Here is a 17085-nt window from a genome sequence, read left to right as displayed (position 1 = left end):
TTACATCATTCTAGTCTCAAAATAACTTTACCATGAAAAACTAACTTTTTTGTTTTTGTTATAAACAAGTGGACTAGAACATTTCATTTAAGTCATAAACAAGTAGTACAACTTCATTTAAGTCAAAAGCAAGTGGATTTGAAATCAGATCAAACCAATACACAACAGACATTCCGTGTGGGAGGCAGTGTGAAGTGAGGGGTGCTGGAGAAGACCGTGTCCCTCGGACCCTGGAGGTTCAAGGTGAACGTGGAACCACTGTGGGGGAGGAGCAGAGAGGGACTGTCCCTAGGAGTGGGGTGGTGCCCTGCACCCTCTAACTTGTCCCAGACTTGATCACAGACCACCTAGAAGGGCGGTGGGAGTAACAGAACAGTCGGAAGAATAAACAGCCTGCTGCCATGTATTTTATTTAGCTCATCTATTTATTTCAGTTCAGTTCAGTCACTCAGTCGTGTCCGACTCTTTGCGACCCCATGAACTGCAGTACGCCAGGCCTCCCTGTCCATCACCAACTCCCAGAGTCCACGCAAACCATGTCCATTGAGTCGGTGATGCTATCCAACCATCTCATCCTCTGTCATCCCCTTTTCCTCCTGCCCTCAATCTTTCCCAGCATCAGGGTCTTTTCAAATGAGCCAGCTCTTCACATCAGGTGGCCAAATATTGGAGTTTCAGCTTCAACATCAGTCCTACCAATGAATACCCAGGACTGAACTCCTTTAGGGTGGACTGGTTGGATTCCCTTGCTATCCAAGGGACTTTCAAGACTCTTCTCCAACACCACAGTTCAAAAGCATCAATTCTTCTGCACTCAGCTTTCTTTCTAGTCCAACTCTCACATTCATACATGACCACTGGAAAACCCATAGCCTTGACTTGACTGACCTCTGTTGACAAAGTAATGTCCCTGCTTTTTAATATGCTGTCTAGGTTGGTAATAACTTTCCTTCAAGGAGTAAGCGACTTTTAATTTCACATCTGCAGTCACCATCTGCAGTGATTTTGGAGCCCAGAAAAATAAAGTCTGACACTGTTTCCACTGTTTCCCCATCTATTTCCCATTAAGTGATGGGACCAAATGCCATGATCTTCGTTTTCTGAATGTCGAGCCAACTTTTTCACTCTCCTCTTTCATTTTCATCAAGAGGCTCTTTAGGTTCCTCTTCACTTTCTGCCATAAGAGTGGTGTCATCTGCATATCTGAGGTTATTGATGTTTCTCCTGGCAATCTTGATTCCAACTTGTGCTTCCTTCCAGCCCAGCGTTTCTCATCATGTACTCTGCATATAAGTGAAATAAGCAGGGTGACAATATACAGCCTTGGTGTACTCCTTTTCCTAGTTGGAACCAGTCTGTTGTTCCGTGTCCAGTTCTAACTGAGCTGCCCTTATAAAGAATGCCATCCATGAAGGACTGACTTGGGGCAGCTGGTCAGGTGGCCAGGAAACAGGGGATAGGCTGATAGAGAAGAGAGGGGCGGAGCCTGAGCGCCTGGAAACTCGCCCGGGCAGGACTGAGAAGTCGCCCGTGGCTCGTTGGCCGGCCCCCGTCCCAGGTCCTGGGTCCCCGAAGTCACCGCGGCGGCGCCCAGACTGACAACCGGAAAGAGCCTGGTCATCACCCCCCAGCCCTGGGCACTTCCTTACAGAGACTCACTCACCGGCCGGGCGGGCCTCCCGGCGCGCCGTCCCCCGAGCGCAGCACCTCGGCCCGGGGCCCCTCTTCCGCGCCCGCCCGGGGTCCCCGCTCCAGCGACGCCTCTCCGAAGCCGCCGGCCGAGCTTCCCCCGAGCCGGGCCACGGGGCGTCGGGCTGAGATTCGAAAGAGCGATTCAAACAGAAAACCCCAAAACGAAACCCCGAGGAGAGTTTCTGAACTTCCCTTGTCGTTGTGAACTCGACAGCCTCAACCTGCGCAGAAGAGACCTCGGCTGGACCGTGCAGGCGAGGACCGCGCCCCGCCGATCGCAGGAGCCGGGTGCGGAGAAGGAGTGGGCGGTGAGGACGAAACCAGGACGGGCCCCCGCAAATGTTCTGTCTACTCTTGCCGCCCCGAAGCCACCAGTCAGAAGACCGCGGGGTTGAGCCACCTGCGCGGCGGATGTGGTGCTGGAGACTGGTAGCGCAGGGGAGGGAGCTGGGAAACGCGGGAGGGGGCCGCTGCTGCTGCTTGACTCGGGAAAATCCGCCAATGTTTTGCGGTGAGCTTGCTTCTCTGGGTCCCTAGGAGGCCTTTGCCACTTGCGGATGAGCAAACGATAATAAATTCCCGGCTGTTCTGGAGCTCGGCTCCAACAGGACTATTGGACTCTGTTGTACACCCTCCTCCGATATGACAGACCTGGTGGGGTCGCCGCTGCTAGTTTGATTAACAGAAGGGAATGACAACCCACTCCAGTATTCTTGCCTGGAGAATCCCATGGACAGAGTAGCCTGGCAGGCTATACAGTCCATGGGGTCGCAAAGAGTCGGACACAACTGAGTGACTACCATGTAGGGAATCCTAATCATTACAGAGAAAGTTTGAGAGGTTAGGATGGAAAGTGGATGTAGGAGAAAAGAAGGGATAACTGAGCAGGAGATGGCAGCGGAGGGTGCTGGTGCTGGTGCCCTGTGAGTAAGGGAGGAAGTGAGTTCAAAGAAAGATCAGAGAAGGAAGTGGTTCAAGGAATGAGCAGAAGAGCCAACAAAACGTGGGCTTTGCTTGCTCACACCAGAAAGGGGCTTTTTTGGAGGGAGGATAGTTATTCAAAGTGAATTTGGCTTTGTAATGTCATGACTATTTTTTTTTTTTAATGAGTAATTACATTTGAAACTTAAGAAATACTTCCTGGGTATAAGTGTTATTTTTCTTGTATTTCAACAGGGCTTCCTCAGTCTAGGACTGAAGACTTTGGGCAGTGCCAGGAGACAGAGGTATAGACACAGCCCAGACTACCTTTTGCTGGTCACTCTCCTAAAGCTTCAGGGAGGAATGTCAGTGGCTCACAGCGCAGGTCGTCTTTTGCTGACACTGCTGCTGACAGAAGCCGGGAAGACTCTGGGCAGTGAGTGTCCTGGATCTGGGGCTCTGGTGGGGGAGGGAGGACATGAGAAAATGAGGAGGGAAGGGGCTCCACCCTGGTGGGCGCCTGTCCACCTGCTCTTAGGACAGGGTGTGGTTTAGCTGGACTGGCTGCCCAGGAGGTGACACCCTGCCTTCTGGGACCCCACCCAAGGCATGGTGCCTGGGCCTGTGCTCCTGTAGCAGCGTTCCCTCTCCTGGCAAGCCCCACCTCCTACTCCAGTAAGACTTTCCTGATGACCAGGGGCCCATTGTGAATGCGGCATGTGCCCTATGGCATCCTTCTCCCCATTCTGTTGAAAGTCTTGTCTGTTCAGATAGATTTGAAGTCTCTAGAAACCAGACACTGTCTTCTGTTTTTGCTGCCTCACAAGCTGGCATGTGCATATTTAGTCACTTGCTGCTGCTGCTGCTGCTAAGTCGCTTCAGTTGTGTCCAACTCAGTGACCCCATAGGCGGCAGCCCTCCAGGCTCTCCCATCCCTGGGATTCTCTAGGCAAGAATACTGGAGTGGGTTGCCATTTCCTTCTCCAATGCATGAAAGTAAAAAGTCAAAGTGAAGTCGCTCAGTCGTGTCTGACTCTTCGCGGCCCCATGGACTGTAGCCTACCAGGCTCCTCCGTCCATGGGTGTGTCCAACTCTTTGCCAGCCTACAGACTCTGTAGGCTCCTCTGTCCATTCTCCAGGCAAGAATACTGGAGTGGGTTGCCATTTCCTTCTCCATTGCATGAAAGTAAAAAGTCAAAGTGAAGTCACGCAGTCGTGTCTGACTCTTCGCGGCACCATGGACTGTAGCCTACCAGGCTCCTCCGTCCATGGGTGTGTCCAACTCTTTGCCAGCCTACAGACTCTGTAGGGTCCTCTGTCCATTCTCCAGGCAAGAATACTGGAGTGGATTGCCATTTCCTTCTCCAGGGATCAATCCTGGGTCTCCTGCATTGCAGGCAGATTCTTTACTGCCTGAGCCACCATATATCAGATAAATCTTCCTGCTAATAGTATATGGACAGAAAAGATCCATGGTGGCATCAAAGTGTTTAACTAAAGCTCAGACAGTTAAAGGAGAGGCAGGACTGAGGATGCAGCAGAGGAGGGGGTCTGGGATAGAGACCCCTCCCTCTGCAACCAGGCCCTGGAGGAGAAAACTCCCAGCCATACCTGTGGTTTTCTCTCACAGATGCCCACTCTCTGTGCCTTGACCTCACTATCAAATCTCAGTCCAGACCTGGCCAGCCCTGGTGTCAAGTACAGGGCTCCATGAACACAAAGCCTTTCATTCAGTATGACAGTGACAGCAACAAGGTCAAACCTTTGGGTTTCCTGGGGAAGGAGGTAAACGACACGAACGTGTGGACCGAATTGAGCGAAACACTGGCAGAAGCAGGAAAAGAGCTCAAGATGGTCCTGCCTGTCACCAAACTGGACAAAAAGGAGACGAGGGGTAAGTTTGGGAAGGGGGTGGGGAGCTGGAGACAGCAAGAGAAAGAGTGCATGCAAGGAGAGGATTCCTGTGAAAGGACTGAACACGATCCAGCTTTAGAGACCCGGTGGACCTGATAGGTAAGAGGGGGAGGTCATGGTCAGAAGATCACAGGCCCCTAGATGTGCAGACACATTTGAGTGACTGGGGAGGAGGGACTGTGGAGAGTCCAGAAAGATTCATTGTGTGTGGGGGTTGCAGGTCCTCCCACCCTGCAGGTCAAAATGTGCTGTCAACGTGAAGCTGAGCAATGCTCTGGTGCATCCTTGCACTTCAGTCTCAATGGACGGACAGCCCTCCTCCTTGACACCATGAGCATAACCTGGACAGTCATTGATCCTGGAGCCACAGGCATCAAGGAGGAGTGGGAGAACAACCAGGAACTGGCAAAGTATTTCAGGACCATCTCAACAGGAGACTGCAGCTATTGGCTTAGGGAATTCCTGAAACACTGGGAGAACATGCTGCTCCAGAGACCACAGGTACCTGAGCGGGGTGTGGGGGAGGTGGCAGCTCTCTTCAAAGGTCTAGAGCCTTCATGTGTGGATGTGAGCACATATGTGTGTGTAATTGAAAATATGATGGATGGATGGAGTGACTGATCTCTTGGTGGACTTCCTGTCTGGAGAGTCAGTCATGGGCATAGCACAGAACTTGCCAGCATCCTCCTGTCCCAGCCCACCTCCCTCAGCACAGGAGCCCCCTTCCCCATTAACCAATGACCCAGACCCCAGGCACTGCACGATGGTCCCTAAATCTATATATGCATTATGTTTCCAGGCCTTCTCTCCCTCCTGTCATACTGGTCCTTTAACCAGCTCCAGTGTCACTTAATGAAGCCCTTATTCCTTCCCAGACAGAATTAAGTGCCCCCAATTGTGTCCTCCTCAAAAAGGACTCCTCACAGTAAACATGTCCACCTGAAAGATAATCAGATGGACACTTGCTGTCTCAGTGACTCAGACGGTAAAGAATCTGCCTGCAAGGCAGGAGACCCGGGTTCGATCCCTGGGTTGGGACGATCCCCTGGAGTAGGAAATGGTAACCCACTCTAGTATTCTTGCCCAGAGAATCCCATGGACAGAGGAGCCTGGTTGGCTACAGTCCTTGAGCTCTCAAAAGAGTTGGACATGACTGAGCAACTAACACAACTCAGGAGAAATATAAGCTCCACGAAGACAGAGCACAAGCCCATTAATCTTTCCATACCCGGACCTGAAGCGTGCCTTCACATGAGTCAGTAACTATATGGGGGACAGGTGCTAAGGACAGCAGGTGCTGAGGAAGGTGTATTCTTAGATTTGACAAGGCTTTTGCTTTTTCGTTTTAGAACCACTAATAATGGCCCCAGATATAAGCCAGTCTGCATCCATCCGATTGGTCGCTTGCATTATCCTATTGATCATCACCCAGTTAGTTCTAATTGCTTCATCGTCATGAATCTTATGAAGAAATCAGGGACCACAGCAGGTGAGAAGCCAGCCGGCCTCTGGCTCCTAGGCAGGTTTGTTCTGGTCAAGACTTGGGAGAGGTGAGCCTCGGGTCTCACCAAGCCACTGTCCACTGAACCCATCTTTACCAAGATGATGTTCTGTCTTTGTCTTGGGCCCCCACACTTCCCTGTAGGGTTGGGAACCACCCTGTCGTTGGGGTAGAAGAGGCTGGTGTGGGCAGCAGGACAGTGCAGTGGGGGTGGGGATGAAGACAAGTGTCTTCTCCTTTGGGGGCCCCAGGTTTGAGATGTAGACATGGTGGGGTGGGGAGTTGTCCTGAGATCTTACTCAGGCTTTCCCAGCCCTTTGATGAAAAAAACCTTTTGTTCTCTGATGATAGCACCATCTAGCCGAACATTTCCCCCAGTGTTCTAACAGCTATTCCATCATTTGGATGTTTCTCCCTGGACTATGAGAAGGTACAATGTTAACCCAACTCTGGGTGGCAAAAGCTGACCCTTGATGACAGTCTGGCTGTTGATCTAATATACTACCTTCTACTCAGAGTGGGGTTTAACAAGAAGCTAAAGAAGCTTATGCTTAAGAATTCCTTCACTTTCCATGGCTGTTGATAGGCCCTTAAGATGTACTGACTTGGTCGTTTTGAGGATTTGCAAAAGTCAAATATTTGCTCACAATCAATTAAGACTTCCAGTTCTATTCTTTCCATTAGACTTCCCTTCATGTGGGGTGGAATTGGGATAGGGGGCAGGGTTGGCATTTTTTTAATTCTGTTAAGAAGACAGTGCATTAGGGATATACTTCTGTGATTTAATGAGACATAATTTATGTGTTCACACTCACTTTCATGTACAGTTAAGTTACCACATGCTTTTATGGGCTGAATGTTCTTAATTTATGTGATAAAATCCTCACCTCCAGGAAGACTTGTTGAAACCACTCAGTCGGCGGTGTGTGGTTATAGTCTGTGTTGTGATACAATAGGAAGTATACGTTTGGTCGGAGTCCTGGTTCCTGGAGCAGAGTTTCTAAAACCCACATTTTGGTAGCATATTTGGTGTTCTGAGTATAGAAAACCAGCTTTTCTTTAGAGACCTAGCAGGTTAATACATATGCAGAAACCACAGTCAAGTGCTAACTGCCTAGATGTCATGACACAAAAGTATGAGGCTACCAGTTGAATTATCATGTAGATTAATATGCATATTAACATACTAACATGTTAATGTGTAAAAATGTATCCAGGACAGAAGAAAGGATAAAGTGTGATATAGCCAGAAATGGAACACTATAACGCAATCAATAAAGAATGAATTACTGCAGTAAAAACATAGATGCCTTATAAAAAGGATTTGAGAGGCAAGTGCTGGACACAAAAGAATATATACGCCGTGCTACTCCTATTTGTTGTGTTTACATGATTGTGCAGTTTAACTGAATTATCTTTTTAAGATGTATTTCTTTTTGGTCATGCTGGGTCTTCATTGCTGTGTGTGGGCGTTCCCTACTTGCTGCTCTCTAGTTACGGTGCAAGAGCCGCTCACTGTGATGACTCTTCTTGTAGCAGAGCGCAGGCTCTAGGCTGCGGGCTTCAGAAGTTGGGGCACACAGGGTCAGCAGTTGAGGCTCCCAGGCTCCAGAGCACAGCCTCAGTATTTGTGGCCCATGAGCTTAGCTGTTTCACAGCATGTGGGATCTTCCCGGACAGGGACTGAACTTGTGTCTCCTGCATTGGCAGGCAGATTCATTACCAATGAACCACCAGGGAAGCCCCTAATCGAATTATTAAAAAGACATTCTAAGCTTGCTTCTAAATCACATCTCAATAATTTATGGATGACGATTAAATGTTCCATGACTTGCAACCAGGAAATTATGCATACTGGAAAAGATATTATTTAAAGGACTACCCACAACCTAGATGGACCCTTATCAGGTGCTCTAAACCAGCTCATGCACAACAAAACTGTAGAGAATTAGCTCTTGGATGAATATTTTCCACTTAGAAAGGGCGACTGCACTGAACTGGCTAACAGAGAACACTGCTGACCTCAGAAACACCTAAAAACAATGCTCAAACACAGAGGATGTTTGAGCTCATACATTCATACCAGGATGAGAAGAAGACAACATCAGAAAAAATTTTAACCTTTCAGTTTTCACTCATGTCTAGACAAACTTGAAGTTTTCTCCTGTCAGGAATATATTCAGTGATGCAGAGAATTCAATTATACACTGTACCTTTTTTGCCCAATGAGAATCACATGAATGTTTATTGAAACTCCTTTATTTTAGGGGCCCAAATGTGGTAAAGTCCTACCATTAGGTGAAGGAGACCTCACCTGGAAATAGTGTGCAGATGTAATCCAACCAAGGTGAGGTCAGCATAGATTAGGTTGGGCTCTAATCCAAAGACTAGTGCCTTTACCAGGAGGCACGCCTTTAAAGAAATGTAGACACACAAGGAAGAGATGTACTGGGAGCCAGCGTGAGGAATCCTGCCCGTGGCAAAGGTCATGAGAAAGGAAGCCAGACATATGCAAAGGCGTGATCTGGCTTCAGGGCTTCCCCCTGGGTTTTCCTGAACGTCTACCCCCCAAACCAGAGTCTGCCTGCCTTATTGTACTGTGCTTTCCACTCTTCTGACATATCAGGGGGCCATCCCCGATCACCTTCCTCTAAAAGGAGTTAACTTAGGGCTCCAGTTAACAGTCTCCTGCATATAAAAAGAATGTCTCAGTTTAAACCCCTTTGATGGCTTTCTAACTTACCTGACCGGTCTGCCCGGACTTTTACAACTTGTGATTGTTTAAGGCCCCCAACCACGAGAGGCACAAAGCTTAAAGCATCTACAGATACAGAGCCTTTCTAAAGAGCTAAAAATTACATTGGTGACAGGTTTCACTGTTGAGTCAATGACTGCTGCCAGGCCTCCATATTCTTTATCTTTTATGCACCTGAAGGATATTAATCCATGTAATTGGGATATAGAAAAAGGAATATAGTAGTTTTGATGTTAGCAACACTAGACTTTTGAGTTAATTACTTTTCTCTTTGTTATAAATCACTGTACTTCTTTCCTGGCACAAAAGTAGTCACAATTGATGAATGATGAGTGTGGTTGGACCTGCTTCTTGGGCAGATGACCCAACAGAACCGGTGACGTCGTAGCTATCTGTGTTCGGAAGGGTGCTACATGCTGTATGTGGCATTTCACTTGGAGGCTCACAACACAGACTCCTAGTGTCCTGAAGAAAGGACACACCACTTGCAGTGAGAAAGCCCATACCATTCAGCGTGGCTCCTGGTATGGTCCTGGGGCCTGGCAGAGATGAGGCCTCTGGTCATGGAATGTCAGACTTGCCCATCATGATCTGGGTTCACCCAACCTCTAACCATTAGTTCAGATAGGCCAGCCGTCATAGGATAGAAGTGATTATGTGGCTTGGCATAACCAGGGCCACAGGGAACAAATCAGATGTACCAGCAGGGGACCTAGGCCTGACACCAGCGTTGATACAGGGCCACTATCCCCTGATCACATCTGTGACTTCATGCAGTGTCCCCTACCGCTCCTTGAACCAAGGAAGCCAGTCTACAGCAGAGGGGGTGCATTAGCCCATAACAGCCAGATCCACACTCCTATCACAGTCCCACCACCAGAAGCTACAAGGCAGGACAGGGTTCGTTTCTGGTTCATAAACAGACAACTGAGGCAGCTCTTGGATGATTCTCTAGGGAATGGATCACTCATTACTGGGGTCAGAAACCGGGACAGTGGACAAGTCTGGTTCTCAGTTGATTTATACATTATATTTGGCTCCTGCTGCTCCCCAAATGCGGAAGCTCCTTTTGCACCCAGATACAGATACCAAATTGCCTAAAGAGACCTTGAGATTTACTTTCTTCTGTAGAAGAAATATCTGTCAACTCCTACCTTAATCAATAACCATTATAGGCTGCTGCTGCTGCTGCTGCTAAGTTGCTTCAGTCGTGTCCGACTCTGTGCGACCCCATAGATGGCAGCCCACCAGGCTCCCCCGTCCCTGGGATTCTCCAGGCAAGAACACTGGAGTGGGTTGCCATTTCCTTCTCCAGTGCATGCAAGTGAAAAGTGAAAGTGAAGTCGCTCAGTCGTTAGCGACCCCATGGACTGCAGCCTACCAGGCTCCTCCATCCATGGGATTTTCCAGGCAAGAGTACTGGAGTGGGGTGCCACTGCTGACGGTGTCCCAATTCCTAGACACTATGAATGTGGGCGCAAAGGGTAGGCGTGGGGATGCCCCGCCTCACCCTCGAGCCCTGTGTCACACTCTGCGAAACCCTGTGTCCGTCCCTCCTAAGTTAGGTCCTGGGGGCCAGGTCAGAGGGGCTTGCTGGGTGAGTTATCAGACAAAGGGATAAGATGCCAGTTGACAGAGGGCATGTTTAGACTCTCTTCAGGAGACAGGAAGCTGTTGGAGGCCCTGAGCTTCTTGGGATCATGGAAAAATGGGTAATAAATGCTCTTGTAACCAAAAGGGCCCTAGGGCACCTTAGTGGGAAAGACTCACCCCCATGGTATCTGTCTGTTTTGTTTGTAGAAAAGTTTTAGTCAGCCAGGCCTCCTGTGAGTCTCAAAATGGTGGTTTAAGAGTTAAGGATTAGAACATGTGAAGATGGAGAAAGGAATACTCCTTAGGCTGGGAAACTGGTAACAATTTAGACTATGACCAGCCACAGAGCAGTGTCATGAAACTCCCAGTTCCCTGAAAGATAACAAAGAGCTGACACAAGCCTCAAGTTGCTTCTACAGGAAGCAGACCCCCAGCACATAAAAACTGCTGGCTGCAAGCACGCAGACCCCCAGACTGGTTGAAAGCATAAGCTTGGTGGTGCTCAAATGTTCGGCTTGTGCCAACCACCCTGACTGTGCTCAAGACGCTGATGCGCCCTGCAGCAGCCACCTCTGCCCCCTTTCTAACCTGGAAACTTGGGGGCGGTCTGAGGACTTTAGGCCACTATTTTCCCGGGGCTCCTGAGCAAACCAACTTGTCCTTTTCAACCACTTGTTACTTTCATAGGTGGTAGGATCTGAATCAAAACCAGCTTCAACTAGTAACACCCTGAGCTGTCTGGGAGGAGCTTTGACTCCAGGGAGGCACTGATCAGTGGCTAGGTATTGAGTGCCTTCCTCATGATGCATATGTAATTAAAAAATAAATAAATCGAATTCTTTAATTTTTTCAAGTGTTTTAAAAAATTCATTTTCTACTTAAGCCAGCCTTGAAGATAAGCACAAAATCTGTTTACTTTTTTTTTTTTTTCTACGCAACACAACTCGGGCACCCATTCTGTGCATAGCACTGTTCTAGGTGCAGTAAAAGGGATTTTTTACTATTGACCTGACCCAAACCCACATCTGGCACTGAGAAATGCTAGCATCTGCCAAATTTAAGATGTTTCAGTAAATTCCTCTCCTACTTTCCCCAAAGTAAGAAGGCAGAACTCCTCTGTATTAAAAAACATTTAAAAAGGCAACTTTCCATGAAAGAGTAGTTTATGTTTCTATTGTATTTTTTCTTTTTTTTTTCCTTCTAGCTTGTAAGTTTTCTTCCTCCAACACTGCTTTTTCTTGTACAAGGCAAGTGCATTTTTTAATTTTTCTTTTCGTAAGACAAAGTATTTCATCTTATAAACAAATAATTCCCAGGACTAGTGATAAATATTTTTTAAAAAAGGAAGAAAGAAAGAAAGAAAAGAAAGAAACTTAAGGGTTTCCCTGGTGGCTCAGCAGGTAATGAATCCACCTGCAATGCAGGAGACCCCAGCTCAATTCCTGGGTCAGAAAGATCCCCTGGAAAAGGGAGAGGCTACCCACTCCAGTATTCTTGAGCTTCCCTGGTGCCATCTAGCTTCTTTCCTAGATGGTAAAGAATCCACCTGCAATGTGGGAGACCTGGGTTCAATCCCTGGGTTGGGAAGATCCCCTAGAGACAGGAAAGGCTATCCACTCCAGTATTCAACCCTGGAGAATTCCACGGACTGTATAAGTCCATGGGGTTGCAAAGAGTCAGACAGGATTGAGCAACTACTCACGGCAGATTCAAGGATGAATCATCTACCTGGCCGTGAATGACACACCACAGCTCTCCATTTCTGGGCTGAGGATCAACAGTGAAGTTGTAGCAAAGAGAGTGAGCTCCTGTGAAGGAAAACGCAGGTGAGGACAGGTTTTGGAGAAGACCCGTTACCTCCTCCCCCCCACTTATGTGAGAGCAGAGGAAAGCTGCAGGGCTGGGTTGGCAGAGCAGGAAGGCCCCTCTGCTCCCAACACCACCTACAGGCTGAGCAAGTGGAGAAACCACACAACAGTATCTCTACTGTGCTGATAAGGCCAACACAGAACCGAAAGCTACAGAAAGGAGAATTCACAATTGGGGTCACAGGGTTTAGCAAGGCCAGGGAGATGCTGCTGATCTACCACTTTGATGGGTCTTGGGATCCTGGAGAAGGCCTGGCCCACATGGCATGAAAGAGAAAATCCTGAACTTCCGAGGCAGGTGGTAGAGGAGGGGATCAAAGGCTCAGAGAAGTGAATGTGCCAGGGTGGACACGTATGAAAGGGCAGGAAAGTGTGCAGTCCCCCAGGTTCTATGGAGCCCGAGAGGAAAGAACGGAGGAGAAGCATCTCCAACAGCTCAAGGGTGACTTTTGCTGAGGATCAGGGACGGCGGTGGGACTGGTGTTCCTGTGCGCTTCCAGCAGGAGTGAGGATGGAGAAGGCGGAAGAGCTGATGCCAGGGGGAGTGCTCTATGTCAGAAACAAAGCAGATGCAGCGGCCAAGGGGACCAGAGAACCCCCCTGTAGCCAGGCCTCACTGCAGAGAGTACCACGTTGGCTCCTAGCACAGGGCGATCCTAGAGGCAGACAGATGAGCAGTGAGTCCTGCTAAAAACTACACAATTGAAAGGAAAAATTATATAAAAAACAGAGACAAACACAAGGCTGGGTGTTCAGGAACCTGAATGCAGACATCCCAACAAAATGTCCAGGTCCTTTGTGCAGCATCCAGCACTGAGTCAGGTCTTATATTCAGAATCCATTCCTAGAGACAGAGATGCCAGGCATCAGCAAGGAGGGCCCTCTTATCACCACAGCAAGTGCAGAAGTCCTTCTGGCCTTGGAAGCCACACGGTCACTGACTGGGGTAAGTGTACACTTGGCAGAGAAGCCACCGCCACGTTCATAAGGACCTAGAGTGGGACTGTGATCATGTCCAGCAGTCTGAAACATCGTCATGGCCCGCCTGTTATTACTGTGGTGCCTGAGATCTGTGTAAGGAATACACATCTGTCCCACGTCCTGCCCACAGGAGTGTCACCCATTCACTGGTCCTCATAGTGCTCATTTCACATCCACTGCATTTGCATATGAACGAAAAATCTTCACAGTTAGTAAGTTACCGTGCAGTGAGGGCTACCATAGAAGCGATTTCCAAGTTCACACTTCTGACACTGACCTTCATCCCCCGATAGTACATGTAAGCAATATCATATTCTGGGGAAAATGACAGAGAGGAGTACCAACCTACAACCCTCCAGGGCTGCAGGAGTGTCGACCCTATCCGATCTCCATTTAATTCCCAGTGTGTCCATAAATTTCTATAATTGTACATATGACATATTCAGGCTCTGCAGATCATGGCTTTCTGTTACAACTGCTGTCCTAGCACAAAAGCAGTCACAGATGAGTGGTGAATAATGACCTGCTTCTTGGGCAGATGACCCAGCAGAAACTGTGACGTCAGAGGTATCTGTGCTCTGAAAGGTGCTATGTGCCGAATATGGCATTTTACGTGGAGGGTCACAACACAGACCCTTTATGTCCTGAAGAAAGGCCATGTGATTTGCAGTGGGGAATACGACACCATTTAAATGTGGCTCCTGGTATGGTCCTGGGGGCTGGTGGAGGTGAGGCCTCTGGTCATGAAATGCCAACATTGTCTATCATGATCTGGGCTCATCAAACCCTAATCATTAGTTCAGATAGACCAGCCATCAGAGGATTAAAGAGATATTGTCGTTTGGCATAAGAAGGGCCAGAGGCAACAAATAAGAGAGAGCAGCAGGTGGCCTAGGCCTGACATCAGAATTGTTGTAGGACCACTATTCTCCAGGGCCTGCCCCCGTGGCTCAGCAGTAAGGAATCCACTTGCAATGTCGGAGTTGGAGGAGATGTGGGATCTATCCCTGAGTGAGAGAATATCCCGTGAAGGAGAGCATGGCAACCCACTCCAGTATTCTTGCCTGGAGAATCTCTTGGACAGAGGACCCTCATGGGCTATAGTCCATAGGATCATAAAGAGTTGGACATGACTGAAGCGACTTAGCATGCACATACTACCCTGCTCATGCCTGAGGCTTCATGCAGTGTCCCCTATATCTCCATGGACCATGGAAACCACTCTAGAGCAGAGGGGGTCGGGGACATTAGCCCATATCTGCTGGACCCACACTCCTTTCACATTCACACCACCCAGAACCGACAAGGTAAGACAGAGCAAGTTTTTGGTTCACCAACAGGCAGCTAAGGCATCCCTTGCACTAATCCCTAGGGGATAAGTCATCTGTTACTGTTTTGTGACCCAGGGAAGTCACATGGTTCTTTAGGTTTTATCCAGGTCGTCTTTGCCTGCTCTTGTAGCACAAACGTGGAGATGCAGAATGCACACAGACACCAAATGGCCTGTCGAGACAAACAGATTTACTCTCTATCTTTTGAAGAAAAGGTTCTCCAACTCCTGTCTTAAATAATAGCTATTCTAGGCCACTGTCTCCATAGTCTCAGGGAATATGAATGTGGGACCGAAGGGTAGAAGTGGGGGTGCCCGTCCTCACCCTCCTGCCCTGTGTCACACACTTTGGGAAGCTCTTCTCCCATCTCTCCTGCTTTATGTCCTGGGGGTTAGGCTGGGAGGCTTCTGCTGGGGTGAATTCTCAGGCAAGAAGATAGGATGCCAGTTGAAAGAAGGCAGGTTTAGGATCCCTTCACAGATGGGAAGTGGTTGGAGGCTCTGAGGTTCTTGGGATGGGGAGGAATTCGGAAAAAAAATAGTGTTGTAACCAAGCAGGACTCTAAGGAAGCTTCCTAGGACAGACTCCACCCATCTCCGGGCCCCGCCCTCCTGCACTGGGCCCCCCACTTCCCGCCCAAATGGCGGACTCCACTTCGACCCTTGCCCATCTCCCGCCGCCTCTCCTGCGGCCAAGGCAACTGGTCAGACTCCACCCAGCCTTCCCCTGAACCCGCGTGGGTTCGGTCCCTCGGAAGCGGCCGCCACCTTTCCTGCACCCGCTTCAGTGACTCCGAATTCCTGACGGGGGAGCCCGGGAGGCTGCAGCAGCATTTCGTGACGCCCACCTGCCTCTCACGTCTCCCTGCCTTCCCTCCCTTCCTGCTGGGATTCCTTTTTCACCCAGATCTTGTCTTTTCCCTGCAGGGGGACGGCAACCAGCCGCGAGAGGAGGCGGGGAGCAGGAGCCCAGCGGGAAAGGAGCGCGCGGAGCTTTAAACAGGGAGGGGGCCCAGCCGCGGTGTTCCCCGAACCGCCTCGGACACCCCGTCCCTCTCCGGTCTTATGGCCGCATGTCCTCTCCTCGCAGGTTAATCCCCGAACTCACCGCCTCGCGCCGTGCAGAACCGGGGAGCCACGAGCAGCGCCAGAGCCGCGAAACCAAGACGCGCTCCGGGGCCAGCCTTCCAGTCCATCGCCAGCTGGAGACTGGATGGATCCGACTTTGCGGGGAGCTATTTATACCCGCCCAGCTTTTCAGTCCGTTCTCCGCCCGAGTCTCCTCCCCTCGTCACCGACACCGGGCAGTAGCCGCCCCCTCGTGACTCACTCCTGTCCCTTCCAGTCCCTCCCCGTTTCTTTCTCCTCCGAGTCCTTCTCACACCTTCCTCCCCATTCCCGCCTGTCTTCCTGCGGTGGTGGTTTACTGGCTCAGTCGTGTCCGGCTCTTGCAACCCCGAGGGCTGTAGCCCGCCGGGCTCCTCTGACCATGGGGATTCTCCAGGCGAGAGGACTTCAATGGGTCGCCATGCCCTCCTCCTTGGGAGTTTCCTGACCCTGGGATCGAAGCCGGATCTCCTACGTTGTAGGCAGAGTCTTTACTGACTGAGCTTCGAGGAAAGCCCTGCTTTTCTTTAAAAGACTCGATTCCCCCCTACACCCCCCCCACCCAAAAAAAACACCACCCCCACCGGAAAACTCTGCGGATCTGTGGAAGGGCCTGGAGAGAGCACTTAACTGCAGTGCCATCAGCAATATATTTTCTAGTAGTTTCTGTCCCAGGGTAGTCCTAGACATTTCGTGGGCCAAAGTAACTGCTCATTAGAAAGGGTTTGAGGACTGAGGCCGGAACCCGATTTACAGGATCCGCGTGGAGACGGGGAGCCTGTGCTCCCCCGGGCGCCCCCTGGCGGTCACTCTGGCTGCTTGTTCTACTCTGGTGCCTTTGTGCATGCTAAGTTGCGTCAGCCATGTCTGACTCCCAGTGCCCCATGGACTTTAGCCCACCAGGCTCCTCTGTCCATGGGGATTCTCTAGGCAAGAATACAGGAGCGGACTGCAATGCTCTCCTCCAGGGGATCTACACTGTGGGCTGTGTGATCCATTTTCTTCCCCCTCATAGTTTACTTCTATGCAGTGTCCAAGCAGCATTGAGCATCTCAGGTTTACGTCTCAGGGCTATCCACTGATGAAGAGTGAGATCATCCATCACTCATTGGGGCTGACAAGACCTCCTGATTCTTGGGAAGGGGGTCTACCAATGACATTGAGAGGTCAACGTCTGTGACAAAGGGATCCATCTCTCTGTTATCATGGGGCTCTTGGCCTCTGCTTCAGGGGTGACTGAGCCCTAACCTCGGAAGGTCGTGCTGACTCCTCAGCATGGGCAGTGCTCCATTTCATGTCTTGTCACTGAGTGAGGCTGGCTTCTCTGTTTATAGATGTGGAAATGGATGCAAGCAGAGTTTTACCGAAGTAGCAAGAGCAATCAGGTGGAGTTTCATGTTCTTGGAAGTATGCTAGTTGTCA

The 17085-nt window shown here is 49.7% G+C and overlaps 2 protein-coding genes across 2 annotated transcripts in view; one reads left to right on the top strand and one right to left on the bottom strand.

Annotated features, from left to right (window-relative positions):
- LOC108636773 (NKG2D ligand 3-like) overlaps positions 1 to 15756 on the bottom strand; it is a 43282-nt gene extending 27526 nt beyond the window's left edge. The window contains exon 1 of the mRNA XM_018053518.1: positions 15665 to 15756. Coding sequence (XP_017909007.1) covers positions 15665 to 15752 — 88 coding nt within the window. The 5' untranslated portion in view covers positions 15753 to 15756. The remainder of the gene's footprint in view (positions 1 to 15664) is intronic.
- On the top strand, positions 1493 to 6612 carry LOC108636744 (NKG2D ligand 4-like). Its single transcript, XM_018053352.1, has 5 exons — positions 1493 to 2000; positions 2869 to 3049; positions 4245 to 4508; positions 4749 to 5029; positions 5878 to 6612. Exons 2-5 carry the CDS (start codon positions 2977 to 2979, stop codon positions 5884 to 5886), a joined length of 627 nt encoding a protein of 208 aa, XP_017908841.1. The 5' UTR covers positions 1493 to 2000; positions 2869 to 2976; the 3' UTR covers positions 5887 to 6612.

The sequence above is a fragment of the Capra hircus genome, chromosome 9 (assembly GCF_001704415.2).
Source record: "Capra hircus breed San Clemente chromosome 9, ASM170441v1, whole genome shotgun sequence".
Taxonomy (NCBI): Eukaryota; Metazoa; Chordata; class Mammalia; order Artiodactyla; family Bovidae; genus Capra; species Capra hircus.
The sequence above is the reverse complement of the archived record's forward strand: the minus strand, read 5'-3'. Positions and strand labels throughout refer to the sequence as shown.

What these genes read in the sequence shown, in the direction of transcription:
- LOC108636744 (XM_018053352.1), top strand. Translation starts at nt 2,977, where the DNA reads ATGTCAGTGGCTCACAGCGCAGGTCGTCTTTTGCTGACACTGCTGCTG. An exon ending in AGCCGGGAAGACTCTGGGCA is followed by an intron (nt 3,050 to 4,244) that starts GTGAGTGTCCTG and finishes TTTCTCTCACAG; the next exon opens with ATGCCCACTCTCTGTGCCTT. An exon ending in GGACAAAAAGGAGACGAGGG is followed by an intron (nt 4,509 to 4,748) that starts GTAAGTTTGGGA and finishes TGGGGGTTGCAG; the next exon opens with GTCCTCCCACCCTGCAGGTC.